Genomic DNA, 11,692 nt, shown 5'->3' with positions numbered 1-11,692 from the left:
ATAGTGTTTTTATTACTTCAGAGTTAATGTGCAGAGAGTAAAGCAGGGTGGAATTTCCCCGATCACATGCGATGATGCTTTACTAATGGACAACTTTCCTTCTGGACAACTGCTGCTAGTTTCATCAGTAGCTGTTCTTGCATTGTTAAACACCAGGTTCATAGTGTTTAGATTTAGTTTAGTTTAGAGATACAGTGTAGAAACAGGCCAGCGATCCCCGCATTAAAGTTTGATTGAGCCCTCTAATTCACCTGATTACTGTTTATCTTTAATTATGGGCACCTTACATTATTAGTTATGTGGTTGCTAGTCAGCAAAGGATACGTGAAGGAGATAATTTTGAACTGTAACGCAGTTTAATGTCCAGCTACTTTCAAAAACTTGAACCAGCCCCTTGTCAACCTGTGGTTAATGCAGGATGCCAGTAGGTCCTGGATATTTACTTGGTGAACTATATCCAGCACTAGCCACCAGTGGTAGACAAAAGTGCTGGAGAAACTCAGCGGGTGCAGCAGCATCTATGGAGCAAAGGAAATAGGCAACTATTTCCTTTGCTCCATAGATGCTGCTGCACCCGCTGAGTTTCTCCAGCACTTTTGTCTACCTTCGATTTTCCAGCATCTGCAGTCCCTTCTTAAACACTAGCCACCAGTGCTCATGAAGGCTCCTTCACACTCTGCTAAGTGAAGCACATCCATACGCCCAACTTAGCAGTTTGAAGAAGAGTCCCGACCTGAAACGTCACCCATTCCTTCCCTCCAGAGATGCTGCCTGTCCCGCTGAGTTACTCCAGCATTTTGTGTCTATCTTTGGTGTAAACCAGCATCTGAAGTTTCTTCCTTCACGCCCCTACTTATAGCTGTTGCAAACTACTTTTCTCAACAAAGTATCCACTGGTGATTATGCTGGAAATTTAAACTTTCTACATATTATTAAAATTTCCCCTGCATCTTTATAAGGTCATAGAGCACTGAAAAATATCCTTGTGCCCGTTTCATTAATGCTGACCATTAGACCTTTCCTCTGTGTTTTGTATGAATATGGATGTGAGGAGTGCTTAAAAAATGAACACACCGGCCTGACCATTCCAGTCCTGAGTTCATTCAGACTTTGCAAAAAGCAAATCAAAGTACACCAGTGAATTATTCCCTGAAGATGGAAGTGATTTTTCCTGTTTAGTAATTTAGCGGGACTATAGCAACAAATGTTACAAAGTAGGAGACAATCCGTGCTTGCTTACCAGAGAGCAGTGTTGTTTGTCCATTGAACTATTTATTATTCATGACGAGCCCTTAATGATTTTAACTAATGGGTCATCAGCATTACCGTGAGCCTGTCAGATAATTTAAAGCACTATGCGCATTATGTAAATATGTAACTTTGAAGCAATTGTCAGCTATGATACCCAACTTTCACACAACTAGGTGTAAGTAGGAATAGCAGATGCTATTCGGGTTCAAACTGAAGATAAGACACAAAAAGCCGGAGTAACTCAGCAGCATCTCTGGAGAGAATCAATGGGTAGCGTCACACATTCCTTCTCTCCAGAGATGCTGCCTGTCCCGCTGAGTTTCACATACCTATGGCACTCAATAAAGTAAGATGGGGTTGGTGTAACTGGGTGTTTGATGGTTGGCACGGACTAAGTAGGCCAAAGAGTCTGCCTCTGTGCTGCATGGCTCAATGAAAACTGATATCCTAATGAATGACTCATGTTAGAGAACTTGGGTTTTTTTACTCTGCATTTCCTGAAGGTGTCGATCTGGGGTCGATCTCCAAAGTGGCTGGCAGGATTTTCCATCAAGGATAGCAGCATCTATTGTAATCAGTAATGGGAGTCCTACATAGTTTCCCTGCTGTCTAATCCAGGGGCCAAATGTAGCAGCCCCAACTGTTACCCAGCATGGGAAGCTCATTCTGCATGAAAGATGGGTCGAACGAGAGATCTATCCTGAAGTGATGGCTAAACACTGCCATATGGTGTCTATGCCCGCTCAAATATTGGAGAGGGGCTTTTCCAAATTAATTAAAACCTACACAACAACAGTTGCTGCGTTTCAACCATCAATTCACTGTGGGAAGAAATTCAAGGCGTTCTCCTGCACCATATAAAAGCAAACATTTTTCATCTCTTAAGTGACATACTTTGCAACTTGGAACAAGGACAAATTCTAGGACAGGCACCTTGCTGTGTAGTGACTATATCAAGATCGGCATTTCAGCGGGAACACAACAGAATCTGACACAGGCTCTTCCAACAAAAAGAGCAAGGATTCGGGTGGCGGGAAGTGGGAAGGGCTTGTTACTAGGACACAAGAGTTGCTCTGCTAATATTATTCCCTCAAAACAGACCGCTGTGGTTTTCCGACATTTATGTCTGTTTTGGAACCACATATGGGAATTTTTTGAAGGCACTGTCCACTTCCTGTGACTGCTAAAATAATTACAGCTGTGCAGTTGTCATTACGCAGCTGAAAACTTAGTAAGAGAAAGATGTGGTGGGATCAGTTTGAAATAAATAATTTTCTCTTGCAGCAAAGTTTGTCTTAACAGGGATTGGACACCACAGTCTTTAATGCAGTCCAGCTGGGAGTTTGGGAAACATTTATTATAATGGGAGAGTTTTTAATCCCTGAATTTGTTATAATGAGATAAATGTCATTAGTCAGATGGAATAATTTGTCAGATCTCACAAATCTTCCAAACCAAACAGTAAAATCAAGACCAGAAGGTCTCAAGTCCAGCTCCCGGCCTGTTCCAAGTTAGTGGGGAAGCAACACAGATTGGCCTTGTTGCACCAACATGAAGGAGGGAAAATAGCAGGTAGGTTTCCTAGTCCAGATCAATGTTGGGTAACTCATGCTGATGCCAATATATATATATATATATGGAAGTTTATCACCAACAAAAGAAGAATTGTTCAAATGAGGGCATGGGAAACAGACAGCTAAAATCCTTATTTTACAGTAAATTTCTAAAGCAAATCATAATGAATGTTGTTATGAAGTTCCAGATAATCAGAGAATAAAACTGCATACCCCATTGTTCAATAACAGCTAAAATGGCACATTAATTTGGGACGTAAGCTGTTTATGAAATTAAGGCATGTTAAATATTGGTGTTTTTTTTTATTCCCAAAAACATTTTGAAACTCATTTTAAATTGCTGCAATTGTGTTTTTGCTGCTATTTTTTTTGATTAAATAGCAGGTTTGACACTTCAAAGCTTTATGAGCACAAATGGAAACACTGTGTCTAAAGCTGGACTAGTGTGGACAGAAGAGAAATGTGTCGGAAGGAACTGCAGATGCTGGTTTACACCGAAGATAGTCACAAAAAGCTGGAGTAACCCAGCGGACAGGCAGCATCTCTGGAGAGAAGGATCATGTCGATAGCCTGCCGCAGACTGGGAATCAGGGGAGAGGGAAACCAGAGATATGGAGGGGTAAGGTGTGAAAAAGACAGATCAAAGCAGATGCTGATCAAGGAAATGTAAAATGGTTCATTATTAGCTGAGGGGAAAGTGACAACGAGGTGGGCAGCTGAGAGGTTGGAGGTTGGTGAAATGGTAAAGATATCACAGTTGGATATGTTACTTTCAGATAAGGAGGCACAATATAGCTGACAGGTCAAAATACAAGTCATTTCAAAATTGAACATATATCTGCCAGCCAGCAGCCTCTACAACAGTGCTTACCTACACATGATTTCATGTGTCAAAAGGACTCGGCACATTTCAGGATTCTTGTCCTGTCCCTCGTAAATGATAGCCTGGAACAGAAAGGGAATGGTTAAAAACTAAACCGTTACATCTCTCATTCACTCCTCAGGCTTTTACTGTTATTCATTCCCAGGCTGTTGCCATTACATACCGGCAATATTAGTGTTTACCCCCTCGCTGTTATCCCTACTGATGTGTGTGACTGGCTTACTGTCACATCGGGGACAATTTCAAATGAATGTCACTGTCTTCTTACTGGGTTCACCATAAGATGAAGTGGGGAAAGTGGACACATTTCCTTCCTAAAATGGCATTACTGAAAGGGTTGGATTTTGGAACAACTCAAGAGATTTTTGTTTAAACTGAATTCAAATTCTCAAAGTGCAAAGGCAGGGCGTGAATTTTCCATCTCGGCATTATCTGAGGTTTGCCTCATCATAATTGTGTAACTATTCAAAGTATTGTTTTTAATCGAGTTCACATCAATACCATGGTACAGCTTCTCTAAATCAAACCACTGGGCATCAGAGAAAAGTGGGCATTATTTTATAAGACCGGCACAAATTCTTTGCAACAAAATTAATAATATCACTGGGCAACATTCGACTGACTAGTGTTTAATTACTAAATATCAACAAATGCAACTTTTTATAAAACTGCACAAAATCAATTACTTAGCACGTCTGTGTTTGACTTTCACATATTCATTTCCTTTGGAGAGATTTTACATGTTTAAGGTCTGTGTTAATGTTCAATCTGGTCCTTGAGTTGGTGTTTGCCAGTAATCTCAAATGATACTTGGTGTGATTTTGTTACGTGAGAATGTTAAGTGAGAGAGTGAATTAAATATAATGATGAGACGCTACACTTTTCTCGGGCAGGCTCCGCATATTTTAACGTTCATTTGACCGATATTAATATTGCAACTTTTATTTTATTTTCAGATTGTTTTGTTTGACTTATGACTCCACACTTACTGCACATATATTGCGTTTTTGCCTAAGAAACTCTCATCGATGTTACTTAAGAGAACAAATTAGAATCCCAAGTCTACTTCTACCAAGTCCCATGTCTCCGTTTCTGCACGGTGTACATTCACAACCCGGCAAGACTTTTTCCTTGATTTTGATTCGGGTCTTTTTTGTAAAGCAAGTGAGTATTTCACTAGCAAAGATGAGTGTTTGACAAAAGTTGGTAGCAATTTGTAATCATTATGGGGATGATGTGATTACCAATAGTTCCAAATACTTGGCCGATAATGTACTTTTTAAAGGCGGATGCCAATTAAATCACAAAAGCACCACCTCCTGACCACTGCCGACTGCTGTGCGCAGAAACACAACGCTGAAAGGGAAAGGAACTCAAAGCGTTTCATGTCGGATTGTAACAGGATTTATCAAGTGAAATGTTGTAAGAAGTGATAAGGTGGGTTCGGACTGCTATTTATAAAAAAACAAGTTAACTACAAAGATGCAAATGACGAGAACTCTCCGAGCAAAAGGAAACAGAATGCAAATCATTTCCATAAACCGTTATGTCGTCTTAAGCACTGTGGTTATCAAATTATGAATAATGTAGACACACAATAGGTGAACTCGTTGTAACTCTGCATAATTATGGCACAATTCCTAGTCTTCAGAATTACCCTGCGCTGCACCGAATGCAGCCTCGTATATTTTCGATATTACTTACATCACTATAAATAATGGGCCAAAATGGAAATCCAATATAGAATACTCATTACACGGCTCGCTAATTTCATGTTAATTTCTACATTTGCACACACAAAAAAATCCCTTGCCAAAGTATTCCCTGACACGTTTCGCAGTGGCCTGTATAGAATACAACGTCGCGTGTATTTATACTTTAGTTCCCCAAAGAATGGTCCGAATTAAATTTACATGAACGTTTGCAATGGAACAATATACATATATATATATCTATATACATGCAACATCAGAACAGAAGCGTGTGTTTAGGAAATGTGTTGGAGGGGCCGGTGGGGGGAGGGGAGGGGGTGAGAAGAGAACATGTTAGACTGCGGGCCCAAGACAAAGATGAGGAGAAATAGGGCGGCAGATTTGGAGAGCTGCTCGCCGACAGATGGTGAAGTGCGATCAGAATGCCACCCCAACTGCTCGCATGTGTTTAGTGTTGTTTCCGCAATCTCTGTTTTCGTGTGAATGCTTAACCTCCCCTGCCTTACAGACACACACACACAGGCTGAAGAAAATAGAAGAAATCGCAAAAAACTAACCAGCATATTTTTGCGTCTGCGCTTCATAATATATGGTGAAAGATTAAATTGGAAAAGCGAAATATATGTGGAAAAATGGTTTAACAAAAAAAACATACCAAATCCTGCATTGGGAATAACCCCATTGGAAGTAATATGTTTGATCGGGGCTGTGATCTGAGATTTTTTAGACCATTCATTTTTAATGCATTCGGATAATTATTTATTATCTTACACGTGCGGTCAGAGCAAGCGACCAGGCATTGAGAATATTCTCATTCTGGTTAGATATGCGTAAGACCTAACGCACACACACACACACACACCTGAGTAGTTTTAAAATCGGCTTTTCTATTAGTGCGTCTGTGTTTTGTTGTGTGTTGTGTGTGTGTGTGTGTGTGTGTGTGTGTGTGTGCGCGCGCCAGAGAGAACAGGGGAACCTCGAGCTGAACTTAAAAGCTATGATTTTATTTTATCTCTGTAAAACGGTGTGTGTGGATGCAGCCGAGGTTTGATGGGCTGGGATAATCAAGAGTCGCCGGGGTCAAGCACAGCCGCGGGTCTGAACGGCCCTTCAACCTTTCAATTCTCACTGAAATCACCGCTCGAATCGGAACATGTGCAGAGAAACGCAGCGACGCGTTCTCCTTCAAACATTGTACACGCCCGAATTGTGTGGAGTTGGTAGTAAAAGCACAAGACCAGGGGTGGGTGGGAGTGAGTGGTGGTGGTGGTGGTGATGTGTACATTTATATTGAATAGATTGGCTAGGTAAAGTCCAGGATAAAAATGATAACAACAACAGGTTATTTCGAGATTGTTGCAGCCTGATTACCAAAATATGAATCTGACATTGTTGAATGTTCTCTTACCTGTTTAGCTATGTATCTGTATAATATACAAGGAACGCAATATATAAATGTCTGTGTATACACACGCCGAGAAGATTTACAATTAAATTTAACAGCGGTTGGTTTGGAATAAAGTGTATTTACTGATTGTTTTAGGAAAGATTTAAGTGCGTTATTATTTATATTTTTTGCACATGTACATTAAAGTTCTGCGATGTTAAAATGTGGCTTGTTAGAATATGTGTCATTATTTCTGACCGAAATGATACACGGCGTTTCTGAGATTACAGATGCGTCCTTTCCTCGGCCCCGTTACTCCTCAGTGGTGACATTCAGAAATAATTTCTAAAGGGCAGTGGGAATATTTTCACAGCAAGGTTTGCCTGTTGATGTTATAGTTTCATTCTTGGATAGGGCGCGAGTCGCATTAGAAACCAAACGTGGCGGGAACATTTCAGACAAAGAATGAATGCTTTTATCTCATTGCAAAGTAAATCACCTCTCTGTAAAATTGCGCCCGTGAAATCACTCTAGCGAGTTCGTGAGTTTGGAGAGTATTGAAATATAGAGCGTGTACAACAGATAACAAGTTTAATGTCCGTGAGTTCTGATGTACTCCTGGAGTATTGTTACAAGCGGCGATGCTGGGCCTTAAACCGGTGAACATGGTTACTTTATTATTGATAAATATGAAACACTGGAATTAAATTGATATTAACGCTAATGGAATACGTTCATGGAACTAAGGGAACGCATGTGAATTTGAACTTTATTTAAAGAATATATAATGATGTGTGTCTGGAGGCGGGAGTAATATATTTGGAAAGGAGTAGTTAGTCCAGCGGGCCAGTTGCGGGTTGACCAGTTCACTGACAGCCTTCAGTAAACTAAACCAGCGTGGCCAGTCCAACTGCAGCGCTGGGAACAGTTTGGAGGGAGACCGGGCGAGTTCGCGCAACTTTTAAACCAAACTCATGTGCACAACCATGAACTCCAAAGATGCACCTCACTAATCACAAAAAATAAAACCCATCGCAAACATTGCACAGCCGCTGAAGTGTTGGTACTTGGAGCTGTTCGGTGTGGACATCTAGGCTGCACTGTGACCCCACCGCCCTGTCGCCTGCCTTCCTTGCGCTTCCGACTTCAGCACTGGGTGTCAGGACCCTTCTGTCCACTCCCCACCCCTCCCCGTCATCACCTCCACCACATCCCCAATGCTCACGGCGGCGATTTCCACAACCACTACTTTTGTTGTTTTGCGTCAGCGACATCTAACACCTCTCACTGTCCAACTTCCACCCCTCCCCCGCCCTCCCCTCCCTGAATAATTCCCCCAAAAAAATACACGGCCGCTTTTCCGCGGGACAATTCTATCTGTGACTTGATTCACATTTGCAACTGCACATTCTCCGCCACTGCCACCACTTCTCCGGGACCTAGTTTGACCCCGCTGGGCGCGACTCAAAATGCCTTCAGCGGTGGTTCATGTCAACAGTTCTGAAATCATTTTCATTGAAACCCTCGCAGTAAAGGTTTTGCTTACCTGTTTGGTCATCGAGTCGATGAGTCGAACGTACAAATCTTGTTCAGTCCTGATCCCTGATCACAAGAAGACAAAACTGTCACGCTCTTCAACTTCTGAGTGTTAGTGCAAGCATTTAAAATAATCTCAATTCATTCCCCTTCCCCTCGCTTCAATCAGGTGTTCGTAAACAGGCGCATATAAGTCATGATTTGTGCGTGATTTGTGTGACAACAGTTCCATTTGGTGTAAGGATGGGGAGTTGAAGGGGAGTTTGTTTAAAAGCGGATGAAGGAAGTTTTGGAGCATTTTTACTGATGCAACCCGCGTTTTGTTCTCTGTGATTCTGCCATGCAGTTGGAAGAATTATAACTCCTACTTCTTTGGAAATACTGAAGGTCGGGCGGCAGATATGCTTGACAAGAGGCGACAATGTTTTATATACAGGATGTGTTTGTGTGAGAGAGAGAGAGGGAGAGAGAGAGAGTGGGAGAGAGCAGAAGACACGAGTGTGGTTTTAAACAGCGTGAAGTCTCAGGCAGTAAGAAATTACATTTCCTACAAGCGGGATCGTATATCTAAAGGAGAGGGAAGAGAAATGTGGCGATGTACTGGGCAGCAGAGTTGACCGTGTTGTGTGACTCTACGAGTCTATGACCGCTGGCTGGCCCAAGGCCGGAATGATGTATCTATCCGGCGCGATTATGGAGCAGGCGAGCATGTTGGATGTTAGCACAAGTGTCAACTCACCGTTACTGTACAGCAACTGTATTCTGTAATGTATCCCATTATTCGTCTTTTCTCCACTTAGTTCCTGAAACAAGAAAGCGGATTAAAAAAAAATGCTTCCAAACAAAGCGAAACCGCAACTTAAGATTCCTGTATAAAAAGTTTGAATGCGAGCGATGTGAGTGTGCGGGGCTCCGCGGCTGGGCGCGGGCAGGGCAGTGACACTTGGGTTGAAACTGGGCGATTTTGCTCTTGAATTAAAATGTTGATCATTGTAAAAATGACAATTACATTTATATCCCTTGTTAATCTAAGAAGCAAGGACGGAGTTTAAAACGCCGATGTAATTCCGAGTTGTGCGGTTATACTGATTATAAAACATTTTGTCAATATATTCAGAAGTCGGCAGTTTGCATGTGTCGCGGCGACTTCGGTGGCCGTAACCGATCAGTCCGTGATCAGAGAGTTCCTATCGCTCCCCGCTCGCCCCTTCTCTCCCCGGCTCATCTCAAAACTTTTCCTATTGAGAGCGAATGAAACTTACTTTTTCTTTCTCCACGAAGCCCACGAAGGCTGTCCGCTCTATCTCCACCGGCTGACCTTGGCGGTCGTACAGGGCCAGCACAAAGTGAAAGAAGTTGGATTTGCGCAGATTAGAGGGCGGCTGCTTTTCGAAGTGAGCCCGAGCCAGGCCGACACCGCTGCGGAGAAGAAGAGAAGGAAGACTCGGTGAAGAGCGGAGAAGAGGCTCCGAGTGGCAAAAAATAAGCCGAAAACCAATGCTTTCCGAGACAATGTATCGGAATACAGTACGTAAACTCCTCGTTACCCCAAATCTAAAATAACACAACACTTAGTAAAATCCCTGATTGATTTACAATGTAATATCAGAAGCGATGAAAACTCGCTGTTTTAATTATTCCCAGAACTGGTCGGAGTGACAGCGTTTCACAACAAAACTTGCTTTATTTAGTCGGATGAGTCGGTTCAAACAGTTTTATTTCTTTTTTTAAAACTCGCTTTTGAAAAAAAAAAGTTAGCGTGTTGTGTTATCGGGGAGCATAACGGGGAGAGTGTGGAGAATATCGTTGATGCTCATAGTCACAATGTCTCAGTGTATACACTCGCCCAAGAAGGGAAAAGACCGGAAAATAGAGGGTTGATTACAAAGAACGTTCTAAGGATGTCAAATTAAACACACAGACTTGACATGGCCTCGAAGCCGAATTTTGCCAGTTCTACCAAGCGGAATACATAGCTACATTGAGATAACGAAGGTGCGTGGTAAAATGAACAGCGAGACAGTGCCTACCTTTGCGCGGCCGTGTTTGCATCCATTATCCCGGCTCCCTGCATCCAGGAGCGGACAGTGTTCATTCCGCTTCCGATCGGCTCTTCCTTCATGCTGCCCCCGCTTCGTTGTATATTTTCCTGGATCCCAAACATGGGAACAAGCTTTCTTTTACACCTCTGTCTCCCTGCCTCTCTCTCTGCCCCTCTCTGTCTCTCTGTCTCTCTCTCTCTCGCTCTCTCCTTCGAGCTGCCGTCAGAAGCCAACAGGACCGTTTAAGATGTTGAGACGCAGTTTACGGCCAAGTATCCTCCAAAAAAAAGAAAGTGCACACAAAAAATACAGTGAGAACTGTGCTGCGCCAGTCACCGGGGAACAGAAGTGATGAGGGCAAGAGAGAGAGAGAGGGAGAGAGAAAGAGGGGGGAAGGGGGAGAACGGAGGGGAAAAGAGGAGGCACGGAGATCCTTCCCAGTGAAATATTCCCAAGGAAGCGGGTCAAAGGCTGTAGAACGCAGGTGAGACTGAAGCAGGCGGACTAATCAGGCCGGGATATCGGGCTGCGGAGCACCAAGTGTCATGGTCCAATTAGAAACACTAAGTTTATTTTCTGTGTGTGTGTGTGTGTGTCTGCATTCGCAAACGGTCGCGTCTGTCAGTGTGGCGAATGAATGACTAATGCAGGAGGACGCGGTTATCCCTTGTGAACGGTGCGGGGCTGTTGGAGCGGGAGGGGGAGAGGGGGGGGGAGGGGGGGGGGGGGGGGGGAAAATTGGTGGGAGTGATGCTTGTTCTCTGATCTCTGGGGGTGGGAGGCGGAGGGAGGGATGATGGGAGGGAGGGGATGGGGGGGGGGGGGGGGGAGTCAGGATGGGAGCCGATTGCCCTGTAGGAATTCGGGATTACCTCTCTCTCTCTCCCTCTCTATCTATCCCCCTCTCTCTCGCAGCCACGCTCTCTGAGCTACCTCACTCTAACCCCTGTCTCTTCCCGAGGGCTAGCAACCTCCCGTGTGGGTCGCGGCAAGTGAAGGGGTTGGCGAGTGGGGGAGAGGTTGAACGATGCTCACCAAACATGGTCAAAACCCGCCTCCCCCCACAACCAATAGCTGCCCTGGGCCCTGGAGATCGACAGGGGAAGCTGACAATAGGGGAAAGCATGTTTTGTTCTTTTCATATTTGACAAAACAAAGCGGTAAAGGTAGAAGGAATGCACTGTTTAGAAACACAACGGGTCCCATTCTAATATTGGGCGCGTGCAATGTATTTATGAAATATTTATTTCCTGAGCAATTTCTGTGATTGTCCTCTGCAAATATTGTTTTGATTAAACAAACAATAT

General features: G+C 43.4%; 1 protein-coding gene across 4 annotated transcripts in view; it reads right to left on the bottom strand.

Moving 5' to 3' along the window:
• ebf1a (EBF transcription factor 1a) overlaps nt 1–11,409 on the bottom strand; it is a 500,414-nt gene extending 489,005 nt beyond the window's left edge. For 2 of the 4 annotated variants that reach the window (XM_055642601.1, XM_055642600.1), the window contains exons 1-5: nt 10,374–11,075; nt 9,606–9,762; nt 9,083–9,146; nt 8,354–8,409; nt 3,697–3,770 (exon numbers count right to left, since the gene is read on the bottom strand). In XM_055642601.1, coding sequence (XP_055498576.1) covers nt 3,697–3,770; nt 8,354–8,409; nt 9,083–9,146; nt 9,606–9,762; nt 10,374–10,507 — 485 coding nt within the window. In that variant the 5' untranslated portion in view covers nt 10,508–11,075. Of the gene's footprint in view, nt 1–3,696; nt 3,771–8,353; nt 8,410–9,082; nt 9,147–9,605; nt 9,763–10,373; nt 11,076–11,257 lie in introns of those variants that run through there. The other 2 variants (XM_055642599.1, XM_055642597.1) reach the window with 2 other exon arrangements.
• Between the last annotated feature and the right edge of the window lie 283 nt (nt 11,410–11,692).

This window comes from Leucoraja erinacea, chromosome 11, assembly GCF_028641065.1.
Source record: "Leucoraja erinacea ecotype New England chromosome 11, Leri_hhj_1, whole genome shotgun sequence".
NCBI classification, from domain to species: Eukaryota; Metazoa; Chordata; class Chondrichthyes; order Rajiformes; family Rajidae; genus Leucoraja; species Leucoraja erinaceus.
Note: the sequence above shows the minus strand (reverse complement) of the source record. Positions and strands in the feature narration are given on the sequence as shown.